The sequence below is a fragment of the Plutella xylostella genome, chromosome 15 (genome assembly GCF_932276165.1).
Source record: "Plutella xylostella chromosome 15, ilPluXylo3.1, whole genome shotgun sequence".
NCBI lineage: Eukaryota > Metazoa > Arthropoda > Insecta > Lepidoptera > Plutellidae > Plutella > Plutella xylostella.
The window spans coordinates 3,675,735-3,699,245 of NC_063995.1; the positions used below are offsets into that span (position 1 = coordinate 3,675,735).

The 23,511-nt window shown below is 37.9% G+C and overlaps 1 protein-coding gene across 15 annotated transcripts; it reads left to right on the forward strand.

The window, feature by feature from the left end:
- The first annotated feature begins 181 nt into the window (after positions 1 to 181).
- LOC105393043 (dynamin) lies at positions 182 to 23,267 on the forward strand. Of its 15 annotated transcripts, none has more exons than XM_048625612.1 (19): positions 182 to 415; positions 3,489 to 3,562; positions 3,688 to 3,837; positions 6,199 to 6,402; positions 7,335 to 7,527; positions 7,872 to 8,081; positions 8,922 to 9,129; positions 9,444 to 9,581; positions 10,534 to 10,691; positions 11,645 to 11,695; positions 12,187 to 12,293; positions 12,582 to 12,769; positions 12,995 to 13,114; positions 13,352 to 13,366; positions 15,558 to 15,767; positions 16,106 to 16,340; positions 16,766 to 16,922; positions 19,666 to 19,812; positions 21,989 to 23,267. In XM_048625612.1, exons 1-19 carry the CDS (start codon positions 252 to 254, stop codon positions 22,050 to 22,052), a joined length of 2,793 nt encoding a protein of 930 aa, XP_048481569.1. In that variant the 5' UTR covers positions 182 to 251; the 3' UTR covers positions 22,053 to 23,267. The 15 variants fall into 15 exon arrangements, with proteins under 15 accessions (XP_048481569.1, XP_048481573.1, XP_048481578.1 ...); XM_048625613.1 differs by lacking the exon at positions 182 to 415 and adding an exon at positions 1,840 to 2,125 and having other exon boundaries at positions 12,585 to 12,769; XM_048625618.1 differs by lacking the exon at positions 182 to 415 and adding an exon at positions 1,841 to 2,125 and having other exon boundaries at positions 19,666 to 19,844.
- Positions 23,268 to 23,511: the final 244 nt, after the last annotated feature.

The following is a 23,511-nucleotide window of genomic DNA, read 5'->3' on the forward strand; positions in this document are numbered from 1 at the left end:
AACATCAACTTCTAAAATCATAATAATCCTTTTGGACAGTCCATGATCGGGTAAAAGAAGGCGTTTCATACACTTGAGCTTATTATTTAATAGTAGTTATACTATAGAGAGATTCTTTTATCACCCCTCTCAAAATGTATTACGCATGCGCAATGTCGTCTTGTACTCCATATTGATGTACGAAAAATCAGTAAGTAAAGTAAGATCTGCGGAGAAGTTCGTAAAAGGTGAAGTGAGTAAAACCTGCAACCATGGCGGGGAATATGGGGATGGAGCAGTTGATCCCAATTGTGAATAAGTTACAAGATGCTTTTACACAGTTGGGTGTGCATATGCAACTTGATTTGCCACAAATAGCAGTGGTAGGCGGACAATCGGCAGGAAAAAGTTCCGTCTTAGAAAATTTTGTTGGCAGGTACGTACTTAATTAAATTGTATTTTTTTAGTGTATATTATATTTTTTCTAGTAAGAACAATAAAATGACCTTTTTTATTTTTAACTGACATTGGTATATTTCCTTATTAATGATAGGTATTTAATTTATCTGCAACAATCTTTTTATATATATCATAAAAAGTACTTTTATTTCATTATCAAAGAATCAAAAATATTTTAAATACCTATACCTACTTAAAATATTGCATAGTGCCCTACATTTATCTACGCATGTCAAGTAGAGCAGTATTGATTTCCCAACGTTCATTCAGAAAAGAGCATGGATCTGTATGAATAGTATCATAAATGACTTAGTAGGTATAAAATCATATTTTATTTAATTTTTAAAATTATGAAGGTCAATCCTTAATTAATAAATCTTACACTGACTGACTGCAATCAAACAGTAGTCTGCTAATATACTACAGAGATATATATATATAGAGAGAGAGGGAGAGAATCAACGTGTTCGTGTGTAATCTGAAGCTTACTTTTTATTGGATGTAAATAAATAAGACACACAATAATATACCCATCTAAAGTTTTGTTAAAATCCACGTGTGATATTTATTATTGTAGTCGATAGAATGTATCGATGACCTTAAGAATATTGTTTTATCTTTTAAGTGTAGCTATTTATTTATTTATTTTATTTTAGGAAAACTTACAGTACAATTTAAAGGTATAACAATAGAATGAGCAGTAAAAGGCCTTTTACAAGTTTCCACTGATAGAAATAACTTAATAATATTTACGCTAATACAAAGTAGCAAACTAAAGTAGGTACATTAACATATTATCTACGCCTAATCAATCGTACTAAACTGTATATATGTAAAGCTACAAAGATGTTTAATAACAATTACACTGTGAAATTATATTATACATAAACTCTTAGACATCAAAAAAGGTACAACTTAGAATATTTCTCGCCTTATTAATGCTTGTATTAAATATATCAATGTCCAAATTATTCGATACGTGGTTAAAGTTGTTGCAAGCACGCCATAGATACGACTATAGCTATAATGTGTGATTTTAAACTTTAATAGAAAGTTTAGTAAAAATAACTTTATTTATAAATACTGTGATCCTGAAATTGCTAAACATTGCAATACGGTAGAACTCGTTAGGTATAATATATGAAAAAATATATTACTGAACAATGCTTGGGTATGCTCCCTTACTTTAATGTCGGATGTTCCTTTTTAATCAATCATTGTGTTTTTTATCAATTACATTAATTTAATTTTAACACGCATGGTAAAAGTTTTAGAGCCACTGCACTGTTTGCTTTGCTTTGCAGTACAGCGATAGCGTACCATTCAATCTGATTCAATCATTCATTCACTACGTTCATGCATTTTATTTTATTTGACATATTCAGTTATTCTGTGAATAATGTGAATGTCAGAAAAAAAATACCGCCACCATATTGAAATTTAGTTTATCGATGAATGATGATGTACAAGTTGTTTTGTTAGTAATTTTAGTGTAGAAATTTTAATGTATCGAATTAAAAATGTCGGTCGGAAATACTGGAATGCAACAACTGATTCCTATCGTAAACAAACTTCAAGATGCCTTCGTACAGATGGGCGTGCACATGTCCCTAGATCTCCCTCAAATAGCAGTTGTGGGTGGTCAATCCGCTGGAAAAAGTTCAGTGCTAGAGAATTTTGTCGGCAGGTGAGTAATACTGACCCTCTGCAACATTTCAGGCGAGAGTCCGGTTGGTGGGTCATCTTGTTCAACAACAGTTGTCTTTTGAACAACTGTTAAGATATTCAAAATCTGCTCAAAGTTTTATCTGCTGTTTTTATTGATGTAGAAAAGTTTTGTTGCTTTGTCTGTAGCCACTAGGTTTTCCTATAACCATCAACATGGTCTGAATTAGTGATAAAGCTAAAGCCTTATAATTAAAGCTCTTGCTTTTGTTAATGGGTCATCATCTGTCTTAAACTTCATCTGTATTATTTTATAGGACTGGCTATTTGTATGGTCCCTCTACTGATAGAAGGTAGAAATGCCTATGATAGGATAGGTATGTACTTGAGTACATCATATGGTTTTCCTGACCCTCCCAGCGACATATGTAGGTTTATGTTTATTAGGTGTGTTGATTATTGGTTTGATAATTGGAACTTTACTATACATGTTGATTGAAGAACATTGGTTGAAGTAAATTTTGGATTAATTACAATAGAAAACAAACAGTTTTCAAGAGGTTGTGTAACCCATTCTCTGTCATGAATCATAATATGATACATGGGTACATAACAATAGTATTTCTTTTGTTATATTATGTTTAAAAGAGAAGGAACTTGTCAACTAAAAAGAACTAAATATTACACACTGCTTAACTTAAATTAAAAATAAAATTTATCAAAACCTGCATTAAAAAGCTGTGGTTATGGCTCAAGTTTTAAATAATGATCTATAATCGGGATGTGGGGGGTTAATATGGCAACAAAGTAAGTTAGGGTTAACTACAAAATAGGTAGTTCAGTATGTGAAGCTTTCACCTGTGTACCTAATGAATTTGTGTTTTTTGTGCACATTACTGAGAGAGTGCCTTTTTTTCTGCACCACTATGTGTCATATGTAGATTTATTTGCATTGATTCGCTTAATACTATCATCATTACAGAGTCAAATACAAAAGAATGATGATATTAAATAGAATATTAAATTTGATTGAACAAAACACACAAGCCCTATTGTGGTGTATACTAAAATGTTTATCTATTCAATGATAGCAATTTTTTGTTAGCATTCTATTAAAACCATTGAACTGTAAGATTTTGATAAGTTATCAATATGCTTGTCCTGAATAGTTGTATCATGTGCCTTATCAATTGCATGAGAGTTGTATAAACTCATTTCCTCTGAAATCTGTATGTTACTTTGTGATAACAATAAATTGTTTCCTAAGCACATTATTTTGTTGTACTTTGTTATGATATTTTACTATACATACACACTTCATAGTTATAATTGTATTTGTGACTACTGAACTAATGTGTACAATTTTAATAATTGTTTTGTTACAGAGATTTCCTACCCAGAGGGTCTGGTATAGTCACCAGGCGACCATTGATTTTGCAGCTGATAAATGCAAATGCAGGTAATTATATAATTCCATACTCAAGTTCTGCTTAGCTGGATGTATTCAGGTGTGAAATTAATGTTTGAGCCTTAGTTAATTATAAGTGGCCTGAAATACCAACACTGACTGACTGTGATTCTCAGAATATGCGGAGTTCCTCCACTGCAAGGGCAAGAAGTTTGTGGACTTCAATGAGGTCCGTGCGGAGATCGAAGGCGAGACGGACCGCATGACGGGCTCCAACAAGGGCATCTCGCCCGTGCCCATCAACCTGCGTGTCTACTCGCCTAATGGTAAGCTTCATTATCATCAAAACTTATATCCCTATTTCCCTAGTTAAATCAGGGACATATTGCTGGCAGTGTCTGCCTCCATTCTGAATGATTGTTCTTTTTCCACTTGCCAGTTTTAGTGATTAGTGTAGCTTCAGTACTGATATTTAAAAAGGTACATTTAGGCAAAGGGGTAGGGCGTCATTCTGAACAACTTTTTTCCGCTGTCATCCACTTTCAGGCTTTCTATTGCAACACCATGTTTATATTATAGCAAATGGTTTGTGCTTTAAGGCGGACGACTGGCGCCAGTAACAGTCCCCGTGTAAACTGCCTTGATACTCTTAGACTGGTGTGGCGCAAAAGTAGAGATCCTCCTACTTTTAGATAAAATATTGGAAATCAGTTATTGAAGTACCTAATCACAATTTTTTATAATATCAGTGTAGGTATCGTTTTCATTGCATTATCGGTCAACATTATAATTACATAGTGATAATTTCATTGTTACCATCAGAAATAAAGAAAAACTTAGTTGATACTATCAAGGAAATACAGTTCAGAATGATATACTTAGCAGAGTATGCTAGAATCGTAGCCGTAGCCATATATGACCTAAGCTAGATAATGAGTCACTGTTAATGAAATACTTAAGATAAAGCCGTCATGAGTGAATAACTCTAACATCGTACCATATACTAGATATCAGATCTATGGGTCTCCTTGAGGCTGAGCTTATAATTTCTGCACAAACAAACATAGTGACGGCATATCAGAAGGGTCTTATGGTTTATCAGTACAGAGCTACTGCCTCTATTCATACTGAATGCCCTATCTATTGTACAGTATAATGTTGTTGTATATAAAAAAATATTCTGTATAGGTAATTAAAGTTCTAACTAAGTACATAATAAGATAGACAGGGCATTCGAAGTATTCCTTATACTAAAACAAATTACTTTACGTAGCTACATCGTACATTCAATGGCTGCTTCTTATGCCCTACATAATCACTGACCTCTCATGGTTTGCCTAGGTAATAACAAGTATACTCATGTCTGTCAAGTATTGACCAAGTACAAAACAAGTGTGGTCTGTTGCTCACAATTAGCTGTGCAAATGACGCCATAAGATGAACATAATTATAACATTCAGTAAAATGGAAGGCGATTACAGAATTCGACGATAAGATTGTGTGTGTGATGTTTTTTATCTGCGCTGATTCAGTCAGAGTACCGATTTCTATTATATTGTATGAGTAATACAGATATCAGAAGAATGAGACACATTTTTATGAGAAAAATACCTACTAGTTGCAGAGTTATAATTTGCTCTGCACAAATTGCATTCATATCAGCTGTATCAACTGTAAACTGAATATTGTAGTTATTCTTTTATAAGTACCTACCTGCCCAGTAATTACATAAACACTGCATTCGTATTTACGGTGTGTAGGTAAGGTAGCTGCCTACACTAACTACTTAGTCTTCAATATTGATTTCTACTTTCGATGACGTTATACAGTAACTACTGTTCCACTATGAATTTTTGAAGCACTGCGACCTTGCTTTATATCGTACATGTATTGATGTTTTTATTAATTTGACATTTGATGTAAACATCAGAAAGTTAACAAAAACAGTTGATTATCGATGAAAAATAAAAGCCTGCAATTATTTAGTCCAGTGATTCATTCGTCGCATTTAAGTACTCAAGCGAATCGGCGGCGAGTTGTCTGACCCTTGTTAACGGAAGTCTTCGAGCCAAGTGATAAATGTACCAGCTATAGGTGCGGCATTCAACGATACGAAGATAAAGGTCGTAGGTCAAAGGGATATTTTCGATGTCGTATTAATAGACGCCTGTGTTGAACGGATCCACGCAGCTGTTCTGCGCAGCCTCCTACACTGTTCTCGAAATTCAATAGCGAGACTTTACTATAAGGGATGGTTCACACTGCGAGCAAATAGTATTTTTAAGTTACTGTCACGTCGTCGTACACACAGATTCGAGTGCCTTTATTGGTTGGCCTTGAATTTTACAATACAAATTGAACATCATAACTTCGGTCTTGCGACCTGTTGACCTAATGATAGCTCGTATACGCTCTACTGCTATGCTAACGCGGGCCACTATCATCGATCGGAAATTGCCTTTCTCATGCAAGCATAGCAGTTCCCTGAAATAATGAACAGCGTGAAAATATCGTTTCACTAGCTTTCCATGATGAAACATTGGCTATACCTCAACATCTATTTATTTTCAGATGGCTATATCCAATCAGTTCATCCTAACTAACAACCTCACTTCTCAACCTCCACAACTAACAAGATATTTTAAAGAACCATATTCAGCTATTAAAGGCAGCATAATCAATTTCAGTGCTGAACCTGACGCTGATCGACTTGCCGGGTCTGACGAAGGTGCCCATCGGCGACCAGCCGGTGGACATCGAGGCGCAGATCCGCGGCATGATCATGCAGTTCATCAAGCGGGAGTCCTGCCTCATCCTCGCAGTCACACCAGCAAACACCGATCTCGCCAACAGCGACGCCTTGAAGCTTGCCAAAGAAGTCGACCCCCAAGGTGAGACGATAACACAACAAAGAAGGATGCTATTTTAAACCTTTTTGCACATGAATACAGCGTATCTTGTGAGTCATCTTGGCTTTGACCTTAAACTGAACGGCGGGTAATTATGATGTGTTCAAGAGAATTTTGAGTGATATCACGTTTTCACGGCTTCCTTGTGTATTATGGCGTCTGTTTTGATAAAGATAGTGCCGGCGTTTGTAAATATTCCGCATAATGGCGATTATAGTAAATATTATGAATGTGTTCAATGCTTGAATGTATAATAAATTAGGGCTGGTGTTATCAATACGGCTATTGTTTATCGGAATGACGCTATATATTATAGATAGATAGTTACGACAATTTAAAATTTGTTTAGATTACTTACAACTTGCTGGAATGCTGCTTAAATATCAGCAATTTTGAATATCTGCAAGTTATTTATATATTTTGAATATCTGTTTGTATGACGGAATATACCAAGAAAGTGTGATGCACAAAATGCCTAAAGCCCAATACTTGAATAGTTATGGGTCACCATTATCATCATCCGCATTCAGTACAACACGTCCGTGTGATTGGCTATTTGCATCCAGCCACTACCACGGCACCGCATCAACACATACAGTAGGAATAGGTCGACAATGATCAAGATTGTAATTCATTATGATAACCTCATTGATTAATATCAGCTTTCATTATCATTTATAATCACAGCTGATATTAATCATGTTAGTGACAGTCACCTCCCTCTGACTACCCCTACGAGGGTTTCAGTCGTGAACATTATGTATGTATGAATGTATAATAATAATGATTTTTAGAGAGCGTTTCATTCAAACAAAACATACTTAAAAAGCAATATCGATATCTAGGCATATAATATTATGTAGACTAAGATATCCATTCACCAACTTCAACCAACTAATAACGGACCCCCTTAGGTCTCCGCACGATCGGCGTGATCACCAAGCTGGACCTGATGGACGAGGGCACGGACGCGCGCGACGTGCTCGAGAACAAGCTGCTGCCGCTGCGGCGCGGCTACATCGGCGTGGTGAACCGCAGCCAGAAGGACATCGAGGGCCGCAAGGACATCAGCGCCGCGCTCGCCGCGGAGAGGAAGTTCTTCCTCAGGTAATGTCAATGAGATTTATACTACTGATAGTCAGCCAGCGTAGGGAGGTCGATGGCTGGCGAGGGTACGCCGGATGTACGTATGCTAGTGAATACGTATATCATTCGGCGACAGGATCGGGGATATATCAACCAAGCTCCTGTGTATGTAGTGGAATTTAAGATAAGTGAATAATAGGCTATCCTTTATGTCTTTATTAAAAATTATATGTGTTTATAATTATGGAACTTCCTCTTTCTATTGGCTCTGGTAACACCAAAACATGACACCTTCAAGACAAACACCAGTTCCATTACACAAACAAACCCTTGTTACAAAACTTAAACCCCCATTTCTCCCACAGCCACCCGTCCTACCGCCACATCGCGGACCGGCTCGGGACGCCGTACTTACAGCGAGTCCTCAACGCTCAGCTCACCAACCACATCCGGGACACGCTGCCCGGCCTCCGGGACAAACTGCAGAAGCAACTGCTGACCCTGGAGAAGGATGTCGACCAGTACAAGCATTTTAGGCCTGATGACCCGTCGATCAAGACTAAGGCTATGCTGCAGTGAGTATTTTTTTTCAACTAATATTCCAATGATAGATGTGCGTTTTCACCTCACTAACCGCATTAGCGACACGATGTCCGGCCTGAAGGATTAGCTGCAGAAACTCACGTTGGAGAAGGATGTCGACCAGTACAAGCATTCACGTTCGACTATTCAGAAGTACTTATCTGTTTTTTATGTTAGATTAGTTTGCAATATTCTTACAAAATTAATATAAGAAGTAGATACTCATTCTAAATATGCTAGATTTCAACACAAATTAAATAATTACACGTTTCCTACCGATCAGAAAGTATCGTCAACGATATTCAGCATCTATCAGGATAAATAAAGATCGCGTGTGTGTGTTGCCGGATATGTGAAGGATATCTACAGGAAGTTCTGTGCAGTAGAGACCGTATTGATCGGCAACTGAGGTTAATGGCAGTAGATATCCTTGCATTAGCTCTTTATCAGCAGCTTACCCTGAAAAACACTTATCTAACACGACACTGTGAGTTTTATGTTGAAAAAATACTATGATGCTTTCTATGTGAATAAATTCACAAGATCTACTAGTCAATCGACATCACCAACCAATAATTTATCCAAGGGACTAGCTTCACCACTTTAAAGATACATTATTCCTGAGTCATATAAGCTACTTTTATTCCAGAATTCCCATGAGAAATCCTATAAAGCCGACGCGAAGTTCGCGAGGAAAAGCAATTTCCATGAATTTCCAAATATCTAAGTACAAAAGTTGTAAAATGACGAACAGAGTCACCATCTTCCGGCGTCATATACTACTTTTGCAAAACCTCATAGTATATGAATAACCCTAAAACATATATTTCCAGAATGATCCAGCAGCTGCAGACAGACTTCGAGCGCACGATCGAGGGTTCCGGCTCGGCTCAGATCAACACCAACGAGCTGTCCGGAGGAGCCAAGATCAACCGCCTGTTTCACGAGCGGTTCCCCTTCGAGATTGTGAAAATGGAGTTCGATGAGAAGGAGCTGAGACGGGAGATCGCGTTCGCTATCCGCAATATTCACGGTATCAGGGTACGTGTCTGTTTATTCGTGTGGTGTAAATAGCTGTTTTGTTGGTTAAATTGTTTTGCAGTTTTGGGCGAAAACGTGAAGATGTAGTCAATACACCTAATGAAGTTGTAATTTTAGTGCATTAGTATTCCAAAAGATAAAGTCACCTTGCAGTCATAAATATGTAAAAAGTTATCAATCACACTAAATTATAATAAATCACTCAAAACAGACCTTTTAGAATCAGAGTATCTGCAAATGACGTGTTTGACTTTCGTTCACCTCATTCACCTCAACTATTCCGATTTCCACTCTAATGATCTCTCCGTCGTCAGGTGGGTCTGTTCACCCCAGACATGGCGTTCGAGGCCATCGTGAAGAAGCAGATCGCGCGGCTAAAGGAGCCGAGCCTCAAGTGCGTGGACCTGGTGGTGCAGGAGCTGTCCAACGTCGTGCGCTTCTGTACCGAGCGGGTGAGTCGCCGACTGATGAGTGAATGAATGAATGAATGAATGAAGCCGAGCCTCAAGTGCGTGGACCTGGTGGTGCAGGAGCTGTCCAACGTCGTGCGCTTCTGTACCGAGCGGGTGAGTCGCCGACTGATGAATGAATGAATGAATGAATGAATGAAGCATATCGCGTGGCGAATGAATGAATGAATAAATGAAAGAATCAATGAATGAATCAGATCGCGCTGCTAATGGAACTGAAGCTTCGAGCTGGTATCCTCCGCTTAGTCAATATGGTCGTCATGTCGGTCAGTAACCTTTAAAGTTCAGAATTATTTATGGTACTAATATACTCACTATATCGCTGTCTCATCTATCTTTTTACCCTGTATATAAAATCAGTGCCAGTGCTTGCAGTGAAGAGTAAATTCATATGAATTAATTATGTTTCTTCAGGTTTTGAGTGAAATCTACCTTAATTAATTCGGTTATCTTCATGAGTGACGAATTATACTCAAGCCAATGACCTAATTATACACTCCGAAGGTCAACGTACATAATTTGATTCATGAGCGTTTTTATGTTGTAATTACAGCCTTTATCATCAGTTGAATGAATTCTATCTCGTATGACGATGCGGTCTTTAACCTCATGTTACCCCTTTGAGTATATCTTACATATAGCTAGGCAGTTCTTACCATACAACGACACAACTTTCTGAGACGTAAGAAAAATGGTCAGATATTTATAATATCTCTGTACCTATTACCGTAACAAGATAGAAACTGTGGTCTTGTTATTACGAGATAAAAAATCCTGATAATCTGTGATTACGATGGAGAATCTGTAATTGCCGTCTTATTTAATTGTACATCTACTTACTCGTGGTTTCCTAGTAGGAACATTCTATTCACTTAGTCTATATTTTAGAGAATAGAAACACGTATATCTTTACATTAACTTTTCCCCCCACCAGATGAACCGCTACCCGCGCCTCCGCGAGGAGACAGAGCGCATCATCATGTCGCACGTGCGGTCGCGCGAGCAGCAGTGCAAGGAGCAACTCGTGCTGCTCATCGACTGCGAGCTCGCCTACATGAACACCAACCACGAGGACTTTATTGGATTCGCCAAGTCAGTAGTCGGCAGTTGTAGTGCAGCTGTAACTGGTCTGCTAGGGCTTGAACATAAAACTGAGAATCGGCGCCATGTAAACACAGAATAAGCGTTCTGTTGTGCGGTTTCCTGCGAGTGGGAAGGAAACGTTTTGTGTTCAAGCCCTTAGCGAATCGTGTGGCAGTTTCGAATCGAGTCTCTAATTTCTCTAAATAGTGATTATCAAATAAAAAAATATCTCTATGACTGTGAATACGAATAAATTTCATAAATAATAGAGTATATTATTAAGCACTATGAGACTTTGGTGGAAACTGTCACTTGTTTCGATTATTTGGCCTCTCTTGCTTTTCATGTTCATTATACTGTATCTATCTATCTACACACATATGTACTTAATCATTTCAAGTAAAAACTATTGTTGCTTACACTAAATTTCAAATTAATAATGTTTCCTACTTGATTTCTTAACGTTAACTAACCCAAGTGAGTAGCAGACACTGTAGTAAAGTGTCTACACATTGAGGCGATCATTGCGGATCGGCAAGGCCGCTGAGTGAATCGGATGCGTTGGCGAAAGCCGTCTAAAATGTTGTGTAGTGTTGGCTGCGCTCGTAGCTAGGGGTGCTACTCTTGCTTGACGAAATTGACGAAAGTTTAGGAGGGCAACCACGAATCTTGCTGAATTAAATCTACCGATTGCATGGCAGCTCTTCGTAAGGGTCAAGCTCCATTGGTGCGTTTTGTCGCAAAGAAACGATCATAATAAAAATATGTCATCGGCGACGCAACGCACCAATGGGGCTTCACTCTAACTTGGTATTTCGTCAAGAAGATTAGCCCCCCAGAGCGGCTCCTGTCGATCGGCGGGTCTGCCGGCGCCGGCGGCGGCGAGTGACGCGTCTGTCAGTCAGCTGTCAGCTGTCAGTCGCCATCGCCGGCGTGTTGATGTAATGTGATTGTTCCGCCAGTGCTACGGCGGCACTGGACGTGGGCCAGAGGAGACTGCAAAACAAGAACAAGTACGTTTCCCAATAATAATCGAATGTTCCGACAGCCATGTCTTCTTTACTACTCAATCGCTTGATCTCATTCCGCTGCATTCGTCCGGCACCGGTTTCAACAGCCCTATGGACACTGGTCGTTACAGTTTTCAATTATTAATGTACCTACCTACTTTTAGAAGATCAGTTGTACTTTTTGCCGACTATTTGATTTTTGTCGATCGCTTGAGTGTGTAGGCACTGTTACTAATGTTTAATTACTATTTTTCATTCTACACCATCTAAGGTAAAATAAGTTTCAACATTTTTGCAATTTTTCACGTGACTGCCAATCTTTTCACGAATTGTTTTTTACCTTGTTAGCTAGATATAATATCCAACTCATGTTCCCATAATTCCGGCAGATACACCCCTACCTATTTAGTTTTTGGTCTTGCTAATCTGTACATTACACGTATGTTGATGCGAGTTTATGGCGAAGGTGTACAATGTTCTGTGAATGGTTGCAGTGCGCAGAATCAGTCTGAGAACTCGGCCAAGTCGGGGCACCGTGCTCTCGGCAACCAGGTCATCAGGAAAGGATACATGTGCATACACAACCTCGGCATCATGAAAGGTAATATTGTTGTATTTATTGAGATATATTTGTACTAGTTTAAATGCCAAAATGCAATTTGGTGATACCTTCTTGTAAGTATTTTGTACTTCATGTATTCCGCTGATTAACACCATCCACATCAGCATTCTAACCAGCATCCCAAATAACCGAACATTGTAAACACTGCTACTAACCAACATCCAACAGTAACTTAGCAGGCGCCGCTTCTCATACTACGCCACGACTCCACCGCTACAATCACACCCGTATCTAGGCACTGACCGCATAAGACGTGCATTCCGCCAGGAGGATCCCGCGACTACTGGTTCGTGCTCACCTCCGAGAGTATCTCCTGGTTCAAGGACGAAGAGGAGAGGGAGAAGAAGTACATGCTGCCCCTGGATGGATTGAAGCTACGGGACCTCGAGCAGGGGTTCATGTCGCGCAGACACATGTTTGCGCTGTTCAACCCTGATGGAAGGAATGTGTACAAGGTGCGTTATTATGTCTTGAATTTTGCTATTCCTTTTGTCACTAATGTAAATGCAGTTTAATAGTTTTGAGCTCAAAAATATATGATGAAATATTTATTGTCTATGTAAAATTTTATTACATACTTTACGTGCCTTCAGGGGTTGCTATGCCGTAATGCCATCATAAAGTGGCACAAACTTCTTTAATTAAACTCCAGACTAACCAAAATAAATTGTCATTTGCAGGACTACAAACAGCTTGAGCTGTCGTGCGAAAACCAAGACGACGTGGACTCATGGAAGGCGTCGTTCCTGCGCGCCGGGGTCTACCCGGAGAAGACCTCGGAGGCAGCCAATGGCGACGAGGTATGTGAATTCGCTGCATATAACTACTAATACTGTTTGCTGCATACTTTTATATTTATTCATATTATATTATAATACCCCATTTAGTTTACTCCCTTTATAATAAAACAACTTATTAATCTCCGTATGCGTAATTACAGCTTGTTTTTAATAATAATAACAAAATGTACTTTTATATTAAAGTGTGTTATGTGTATGTATTATTTATGACGTTTTATATTTTGTCATGCTATTCAGGGCGAAGGAAACCAGGTTTGTTCTGTAATTGACACGAACACAGGCTTGACACTGATTCATGTATGAAGCGGGTGATATCATTCAATACATGTGTGAATTTCAACATGATTTCCAAAACGTTTTGTTCTGTTCCTTGTATAGATGTGTGCGCTATATCTTCTAGCCTGAAGCATGGGAGTGAAATATTTATACAAAGTATGATTCTAGTGCTAGAGAACACATTAACTTACACACATCCTCATAGTCATCTTAGTATACCTCATTAAATGTATTGAAACCCTGTTATTTATCTAGCCTTAACACTATTTTACACCAGCTACATAAATATTTATTTGTTATATTTATTTCGAATGTGTGTTCTAGGTGTTGTTTTAACTGTTTCTCTATTTTTTTATTTATAGTTATTTTTTCCGTCCCTGGGGTTGGGTGGAAATAAAAAAGTAAGTCTTTTGGTTAACATTGTGATTGCTGGATTTTGGTACTTGTACAGGGGTGAAATTCAGGATCTTAACTCCACCAGGCAGCCTTCCATTGATTAATCGCATGTGTAGGTTGTAAATATGTTAAAATACTTAGGCAATCAATCATGTAGTAGAATTACCGGCTTTATAATTTTACAGCAGTTTTTACAATTAATAACAGTGATCTTGATGAGTTTTGATGGCGAATATTCCAGTGAAAGTCTAAGATATAAACCATCGGAAAATTGGGCATGCGGCAAAGAAGGTAGTTTAGTAAAACGAAGACTCTGCAAGGTTGTAGTGGCGGGTGCTGGTTAGACCAATATTTGGTAGAAATATGGCGCATATAATAGGTGGCTAGTTAGAGCTTAACATTACACATGAAATTTTTATGTGAAAAGTTTGGTTGGCGCTAAATTAACAATTAAATAATGCATTTGTTTTTATTTGTTTGGTGTTGCATACTAACGGTTTTTTTCTGAATCTAAATGAATGCGAAACGAATGGAACCCATACCGTATTGGTAAATTTCCAGTCAGATGTTTTATTTTCGCTAGACGGGGTACGCCATGAAACTGAAGTACTTGTCATAGTTTTCGGAAAACTTATACTAGACACTGTTTAAGTGTATTAAGTGTATTTTCTGGGTTTGAGTCCTATATGACGAGTTATTCATGACTTTATAAATAAATTCAACTGTTTAAGTTTTTTTCCCAACACAGTTCCATCACTTTTTAGTAGGTATTGTGTTTTGTTTGCATGAGCAGTTTGTCTGATTTTACAGAGCGCAAAATTGGAATAGTGGTTGTGGATTAGTATTGTACTTATAATGTATTACATTTATTGAAGTTATAATTCATCATCATCACCAATAATTCCCACTCCCAATCTTCCAGCTGAAACATCACGACAGTTAAGAGAATCAACTTTAGGGGCCGTCCATTAATCACGTGAGGCTCAAAGGGGGGGGGGGGGGGAGGGGGTACTGAAAACCTCACGAAACATCACGAGGGGGGAGGGGGGGTTCTCGTTAGACATCACGTGTATTAATTTTTTTTGTCAAAAATTAGGTATTTCTGAACCGATATTTTGGACGGTGCAAAAATTTTAACGATTTGTAGTATGACCTATATTTTTTCTAGTCTAAAATTGCATTTACATAGACTTCAAAAAAAATACACGTGATCCAGGGGGGGGAGGGGGGGTTGGTCCCAAACCTCACCAAATATCACCAGGGGGGAGGGGGGGGGTCAAAAAATGAGAAAAACAACCTCACGTGATTAATGGACGGCCCCTTATCATAATTTTAATTATTGTTTGTATAACGTTAAGTATTTAGCACATAGATCATCAAAGTTTTATCAGATTGTGCTTGAAATATGCAGAAACAAACACATCAATATCCAATCCAATGTTAACTATGTAGCATTATGAAACCAATATACCTAACATACCACATAATCCCTGTGCTTTTATGTACCAATAACATATCATATCCATTTTCAGTATGTTGTCAAAAAAGACCCCTGATCCGTTTGTAAATAAACAAAGCGCCATAGCTGCATTTGCAGACCCATAATTCAGTCAAGAAATCGGGTAACTGATAATTACTAATTCATTGATATTTATCTATACGTTAGAAAAGTACTACCAACATAGGCACACACACAAACATACGCCCATAACCACTTCCAACCACCAACCACATTCATACATAAACCCCAACTTACCCTCACCTCTTCCAGTCGAACGACAGCGCCGGCACCAGCAGCATGGACCCGCAGCTCGAGCGCCAGGTGGAGACCATCCGCAACCTCGTCGACTCGTACATGCGCATCGTCACCAAGACCACGAGGGACCTGGTGCCGAAGACCATCATGATGCTGATCATTAATAACGCCAAAGATTTCATAAATGGAGAGCTGTTGGCGCATCTGTACGCTTCTGGGGATCAGGTGAGGATTTGTTGTTTGGATTTTGGTATGGTTTATTATGAATGAAATGTAGGAATGTAGAGTACCCTTGTATTCATTGATCTATTGAATCACCTAGCTAAATAATATAACAAAACTGCAATGGAAATAAACTATGAAAATAAACCATGTAATAAACGGAACTAAAAAAAAGGTCTTTACCAGCAGACTGTTCACGATAACATTGCCTTCGGGCAGAAATACTGTGTAGAGTAATAAAATAAATAATAATAATAAAAATCTTTATTTAGAGTAGATGCTCTATTTTTATACGAGCGAGCTCGGAACTTACATACTCTTGTCCTCAACTCGTCCAACAGTCGCAAATGATGGAAGAGTCCCCGGAAGAAGCCCTGAAACGCGAGGAGATGCTGCGCATGTACCACGCGTGCAAGGAGGCGCTGCACATCATCGGCGACGTGTCCATGGCCACGGTGACCACGCCCGTGCCGCCGCCCGTCAAGAACGACTGGCTGGAAGGCCGCCTCGACACCAACCCGCGCCTGTCGCCGCCCTCGCCCGGCGGCCCGCGTCGCGCCGCGCCCACGCAGCAAGGTAACGAATCTTAAGTCCTAATCCCAAGCCCAAGCTAGGCAGGCCTGTAATGAGTATCGGACAGCTGATATATCACTGATATATAGTATTTTAACAAATATCTGCCCCAGCCGGGAATCCAACCTGAGACCTTTGGCATAGCAGTCAAAAATTGCGTTAGTTTTATACGTATCAGTATAAGGAGCTACGAGCTACAACTGCCACAGACAGAAACCCTATTAAGATACACCTCTTTTTTATAACGGCTCTATCTAACAATACTAGTCTAATATTTACAACATAATTATTCACATGTGCTATGGTTATCGACGCTGGTGTAGGTCCATGACCGACGCTGGTGTAGGTCCATGACTGACGCTGTTATTTATCGGCTATTTGGATCCAATCGATTCCACAAGACTGTTAACCTCCCTATTTGCTCCCAGGATCCCTCGGCCAACGGGGCGCCCCGCCGCCGCCAGGCGGAGCGGGCACGGGCCGGCCGGCGCCGCCGCTGCCGTCGCGGCCGGGAGGCGCCGCGCCCCCGCCGCCCGGCGGCCGCCCCCAGCCCGGGCAGGGCTTGCCGGCCCCGCTTATACCCTCGTGAGTACTGTTATTATTTACACTTTAGTTATCTTGGAAATAGTGCGATAAGACATATAAGGAAAAACTGGTCTTTCTTCTACCAGCCAGCCAGGTTAAACTAAAGGCTGTTAAACATGATTACAGAATGTAATTGATAGAGGAGTATTCGGGGTTTTGATTCTATATTTTAGCGAAAATATCCATAAATTTAATCGAGGAAATTAAGTATATATTGTGCCGCATTTCGATAAATTTAAATATCCATAAGGAAGGGATCGCGGTGATTTCACATTATGTTTTGTGTTGTGTTTGTCCCAATTTCACACCTCATGAAATCTGAAGTACATGGTAATATTTAAAAGTGCATAATTATAGTTTTTCTGTCAGATGAAAGCATGCTTCTGGCTCATACAGTAGCAAAGCTTTGCTAAAAGATATTGCAATAAGTATTGAGCCATTTGTGCGGGTGATGTAAGTTGATGTAACAGCCATAATTTTTATTAACAGTATTTATTTACTTACTTGCTTTTTGTTTTCATAAAATATTATATTTAACACGTTGCGTTTTTATGTATCTATCAATATTTACTATAGTAACCAGTAGCCGTTTTATGTTTATCTATTTCATTATTTCGATTGAATTTCAACATCGCCGGTGGATTTGGAAGGGTTCTCGGTAAATGAAGAGTTATTCTGTGCACATTTCTTGTATTCAAATTGAACAAAAAACTAATACCAAATAACATATTAACTCCGTAGTGAATATAACAATTTAAATACAAGTGTGCCACAGCATTGAGTGTCTGGTTGTGTTCACAGACGGCGCTAGGCGGCCGGGAGCTCTCATAACTAACGATACGTTACCAATGTACCGAGGTACTAACACACAGCTTGTTAACTTACTACAGTTGGCAACCGGACGGCGACCGCTAGAGCAACCGTCCTGTCCAGAAATAACATGTTGGTGACATGCAACAACGTTATTTGACAATATTTAATTCGTGAAATTAATTAACGTGTTAACAGTTAACGCTGACGTTAAATAATGTTGGAGCAAGTTGCGCTGTTCGCTAAACTAACTCGTGGGGTTATGGTATAATACCTTTTGACTAATATTTGAATTATTCTTTGTTTCTAAAGTCTAAAATGAATGGTGAGGACGTGATTTATTTCTAGACAGGATTGTAGTTCCTACAAATGGCTAGGCTAAAGGAGGAATGAAGGTTTAATTTAGTTTTATGAATTAAGTGTGCTGCACCAAATTAGTTCACCACTCGATTGTATTAAGTTAACAACTCGACGAGTTTATATGAATAATTATACATATGTTATATACAATATTATTACTAGTTATGTAAATGATGAAACTTATGATACATCCGAAATAATATTGCTTCCAAAGTAAAGTTAATAGTGAATTTTAATAATGTCTTGTAGCGTACAGTAACATAAAAATATTTCGCTTCAAACATTTCCTTCTGGCAGTCAAATATTTTAAAACTTCTTGATATTATCATTATTTTTATAGTGCGTTACTATTTCTATAATAAAATTATTAATAGCTTCTGACAGTGTGTCGCCATGATATATTTAAATGCTTCATGAAAGGTTGTGGATTCATCGAGCGTGTTATTTTTGTATTGACTGCTCGGAGCGAAATGTTGAACTATTGTTCTTCTGGTCCATATATTTAGGTGTCTGTATTCAAACATAGCAGTAGCACTATCTAATATTATGAGATGATTATGAACAGATGTGTAGTGTATCTTTACAAATATTACTTGGAAGTGAATACATTTTCGATATCAGTGGCAAGGGACCCTACATTTGTTAAAACTGCTGTAACCTCATTATTAATACGTTGCATGTGTGAGTGATACTAATCTGTGTGTGCTCTTCGACGTCCTTGTGACTTGTGACTAATCAGAGAGAATGAACCGACAATAACGGGATACGTGAAATATTACACTGTATTTGGTAAATTCGTGAGCAATAAGTGCGTTAGATTAATGTGTTTAGATGGTATGTTTGACACAACATCGCGTAGTTAGAATATTATTTTAGTTCTCATTGTGTTCGCAGCCCCGTAAGAGTTGTTTGTACGTATTTATATCGTAATATTTAATTGTTAAAAATTATGGCAGTTACATTGCAAGCAAATCTTTACAGAGAAGCTGTGCGGTGTATGTGACACTGACACCAAACTTAAAGTATATTTAATCATTGGCTTATGATATAAGTTATATTGCTAGTCAATTGGAATTCTGCAGAAAAGTTGCAATATCCCAAAACACCAAGCCGCAATATACATACAATTTCAAAATAATACATATTTTTTTTGCTTTTTGATCACTTTTGTCCAAATCATCTTGGTGTACCAACTTATCTTACTTATTGTTATGAAATTCGTACAAGACCTAGTAAAATTCTCTAATCTCATAGCTTCCCTTGAAATAAATCCATAACAGACGTGACTTGCCCAATTGCCATTTAAATGTCAATAAGATCCAGGCAGTGGTCACCTTTGTCATATTATGGTATACCCCAATCATTATATACCTATATGGCACCCCATAATCTCCCTACACCAAGCCTCACAGGAGTAGTATCTCCCTCTATCTAACTCTATTCTCACACTGCACCCAATAACTACCTGACGTTTTATACACACCATGATATGATAATGCGACGGCATGAGATTGCGGTGTAGTATGAGAACTCTACCCTGTGTGGCTTGGTGCTAACAACATGACGTGACCAGGCGTCCGGGGCCGGGTGGCGCGGCCATGGCGGCCGGCGCTATGAACCAGCTGCCGCCGCACATGAAGCAGCAGATCAACCAGGCGGTGGGCCAGGCCGTCACCAACGCCGCCATCAACGAACTCAGCTCCGCCTTCGCACGGTTCAAGTAAACCCACACGACCAGCGCACGACATACCTGTTCGCACCAACACCCAGTCTGCCCTCGCCTTAATGTCCGTACGGGATGTTAACGCGGGGACAGCAATAACCTATGGCGTGTCCGCTTCATGTTTGTTGTTGTGTCAAATAACAAGTTACGTTACATTTGGCTTGTGATACAGTGATGTGAACGGGGTAACACCCGTTGAGGAAGCTTCATATCAGGTATAGGTACCTAATGTTAGTTAGTGTTGCACATAGTTTCTTGGCAATAAAAAGTGCTCAAGTGTAAAACAGTTGTGCCCGCTTTGCGATACTTCGGAGATCACGCACAGATTACAAGGAGAAATAAATATTATCTTTTACGAAGAGACATTTTTATAAAAAAATAATACATTACTTATATCTTGTAGGATTATAATCTAATAAATGCTTGAATATAAAATACATTCCAAAAGAAGAAAAATATGTGAAATGTTCAGTTGAAACAAAAATGTTATTTGGTTCAGTATTAATCGACAAATTTATGACTTTTAAGAGTGGTTAAGGCGCTATGAAATGTATTAAAATGTATATTTGAATTATGTATTTTACTTAAACTGTTACAATTATATTACGGGCTATGTAATTAAATTAAAGATTGATTTGTAAATGTATCACTGAACGCTTAGGGTAGCGTCGCTGGAGGAGCGGTGAGAAACGATCCTGTCTACGATATATTATGTAGTACCGGACGGTACTGTGGGAGGCAATCTGCATATCACGTTATTGTTTTGTAAATGTGCTAGCGTTGTATGTACACGATGTATTAGTGGCCGTGCGCGCGGGCGCTCGTTGTTGTTGCGCACGCACACAAGTTGCCGTAGACTCGTAGTCACGTTGTTATAAACAGCCACACTCGCGCGGTAGATGTTCCGGGTAGAGTAGCGCCCCCTCGCGGTCGCAGCCCGACTCACCTCGGTAGGACGCCACACATCTATCAGATAGATTCCAATACAGGTTATCAACTAGAAATTTTAACAAACAATTTTGAATGTTAACTTGCACAATTGATATAAAATTGAATGTAAAATTATTGTAATTAATATAATAGCAATAGTAATAACCGAAGCTGTCTTCTCTTGTACTGTTGCTGGTAGCAATATGTTTGGTCAATTATACTTATTAGAAAGTTTCATTATCGTGATGATATGTATTTGTTATTGATTATGACATGCCATTAGGAAAATGTCGCTGTTTATCTACGACCATTGTTATCATGTATTGGACATCATTATTCATTGCGCGGGGATACATTTAGACATTATAAAACTATTTTAATTTCAATAAAATGTCGATCGAACTCGTAGTCGATGTAAGTAGTTGGGCCGAGGACACCCGAGTTCCTATTATACACATCATTTCTAGTTGTTCCATCGCTATTTCAATATTATGGTTAAAACTTAACGAAAATAATGATGTAAAGTTTTGCTCTCTTGTCTTGTTAATATAGCGTTAGTACCATCGAAAAAGGTATAGACAGTGATTGTTGGATTTGATATAGTTTATGAATATTGTTAATCTTATGCTGTATAAATAGAGTAATTAAATGCTATATGTGTACTAAAATGTTTGATTTCAGTAGTGTCGTACTTATATTGCCTATAGGCTATAACACAGCCCCACTAACAGTTTCCCTAACGATAAACCATTGGAAATGATAGGTAAGCTTAGTTTAAAATATTGTAAGCAGTATTTGACTCTAGTGTAATTTCTGTTATATTTTCTTCTTGGAATGTATCTTCTGTCCTCTCTGCTTGTAATCCAAACTGAAATTAAATAAATCCTGCTTGAGCACGTAAGTTTCTAATAGTTCGCTATTCTACCTATTTGTATTAATGCTATTACATATTTGTGCTGCACAGTAGTACTAGATCAATTATGGATGTAACATGTGGTGTGTGTGTGTGTGCTCTGTGCATGTCGCATAATATTTTTTTACGCATGCTATTATTTTAAATTAAACTGCCTCTATGCTTATTAAAAACTAGCGTAACTTTACCTATAACTTGAATTATTAGTATTTATTTCTATGAATCAGTCATGTATGTCTGTCTAGTTATTTTTATTGAAACACTGTAAATATGTAAACAGATATCGCGAGGATATTTTCTAGTTTCTTATACGCTTTTATATGTTTACAGCCGTCCGGTGCCGAATGTCCCTCCGAAGCTTCCCGAGCGACCACAGAACGGGCGGCCATATTGAATCCACCGCCGCCATCTTGAATTAAAATAATTATCTGTAAATACGAAGCAAATTCAAGTGTACATTGCTTTAAATTATGTTTATGCTTAGCATATTAGTTCGTCATAGACTTTGAGTCAGTTGAAAACTAAATACAATAATAGCTAGACGATACGGTTTCAGTATTCTGGATTATGTTGCATTATCATTATCACAATCACACGATTGGCAGGATGCCTTCATTGTAGTGCATGTCGATAAGAAATTTATTTAAAATGTACCTAATTGATAAATTATTGTATAACATTAATTTAAGTAGACACACTTGTAACCAATAAATTGGTGTAACTACATTGAACACTATAATGAATGCTACCACACAAAGAGTAACACAATACATTATAATGTATATTGATAAATTTAACAAATGAACGTGTTATTCCTAGTATATCAAGCGATATCTTATTGAATGTATTTTGCATGGTTCCTAAAGAACCTTTAAACATTAAACAATGGTTTTACTCATTTCCAGTCATTCAGTAGTCAAATGGACTGATATTACATAAAAGTATTTTAGATTACCTTGTGATAGATTGGAGGCACCTATTCAAAGAGCCGTGGACATGAGATTGTTAAGAGAAATGTAAACATTATAGTTGTTAGTAAGCGATGGTGTAATGTAATGTGGCATTTAGTAGTAAATCTGGCTGGTGAACAACTGCGTAATCTTTATGTATATTGTCAGTCTAAAGGATTCATTTCATGGCCAGATACTTCAGATAAATAATTATAGTCTTAATTAACAGACCGGTAGGTAAATATTTGTCGGATAATATTATTTAGATCAATTTAATAAAATACTATTTATGAAATAATTCAGTTACGATAATCTAGCTCTACGATACAAAGTTCTACATCATTATGTTAACTTATAAGATGGAAACTAAGATGATTCTTACACCCATAAAACTATTGTGACTACAAAATAGATCAAGTTTTATGTCACATCATATACTTTCCTATTCAAATTCAAATTATTTTTAATTAAATTGGTATCATACGGTTTTTTAACTGTATTTGTATTTATTTCTTACATTCCCTTAGCGATAGTTGTTCACTTGCCAGTATTTTTATGTGTATATAGGCATAGGTATATAACGAAAATTGTAATATGACTGTTTATACTTATGTGTACTGTTGTATGCAAATAATCTTAATAAATGTGTAAATATTTAATTCAGATTAGTTTTATTTACAAATCTACATTGCTATAAGTATTATACCCGACAACTTTGTGATAAACATGTGAAAGAGCGCTTCAGCATCCCATTCAATTTTAAATCGAAATATGTCGAAGTCCCCCGATTCATTTTTATTGGCAACAAAGTACTCAGTAAACAAAGAAACGTGGATGGAATAATAATGGGAGGGACTGTCTCTTCGAAGGGCGAGTACATGTTACTGTTTACAAAGGGCCTGA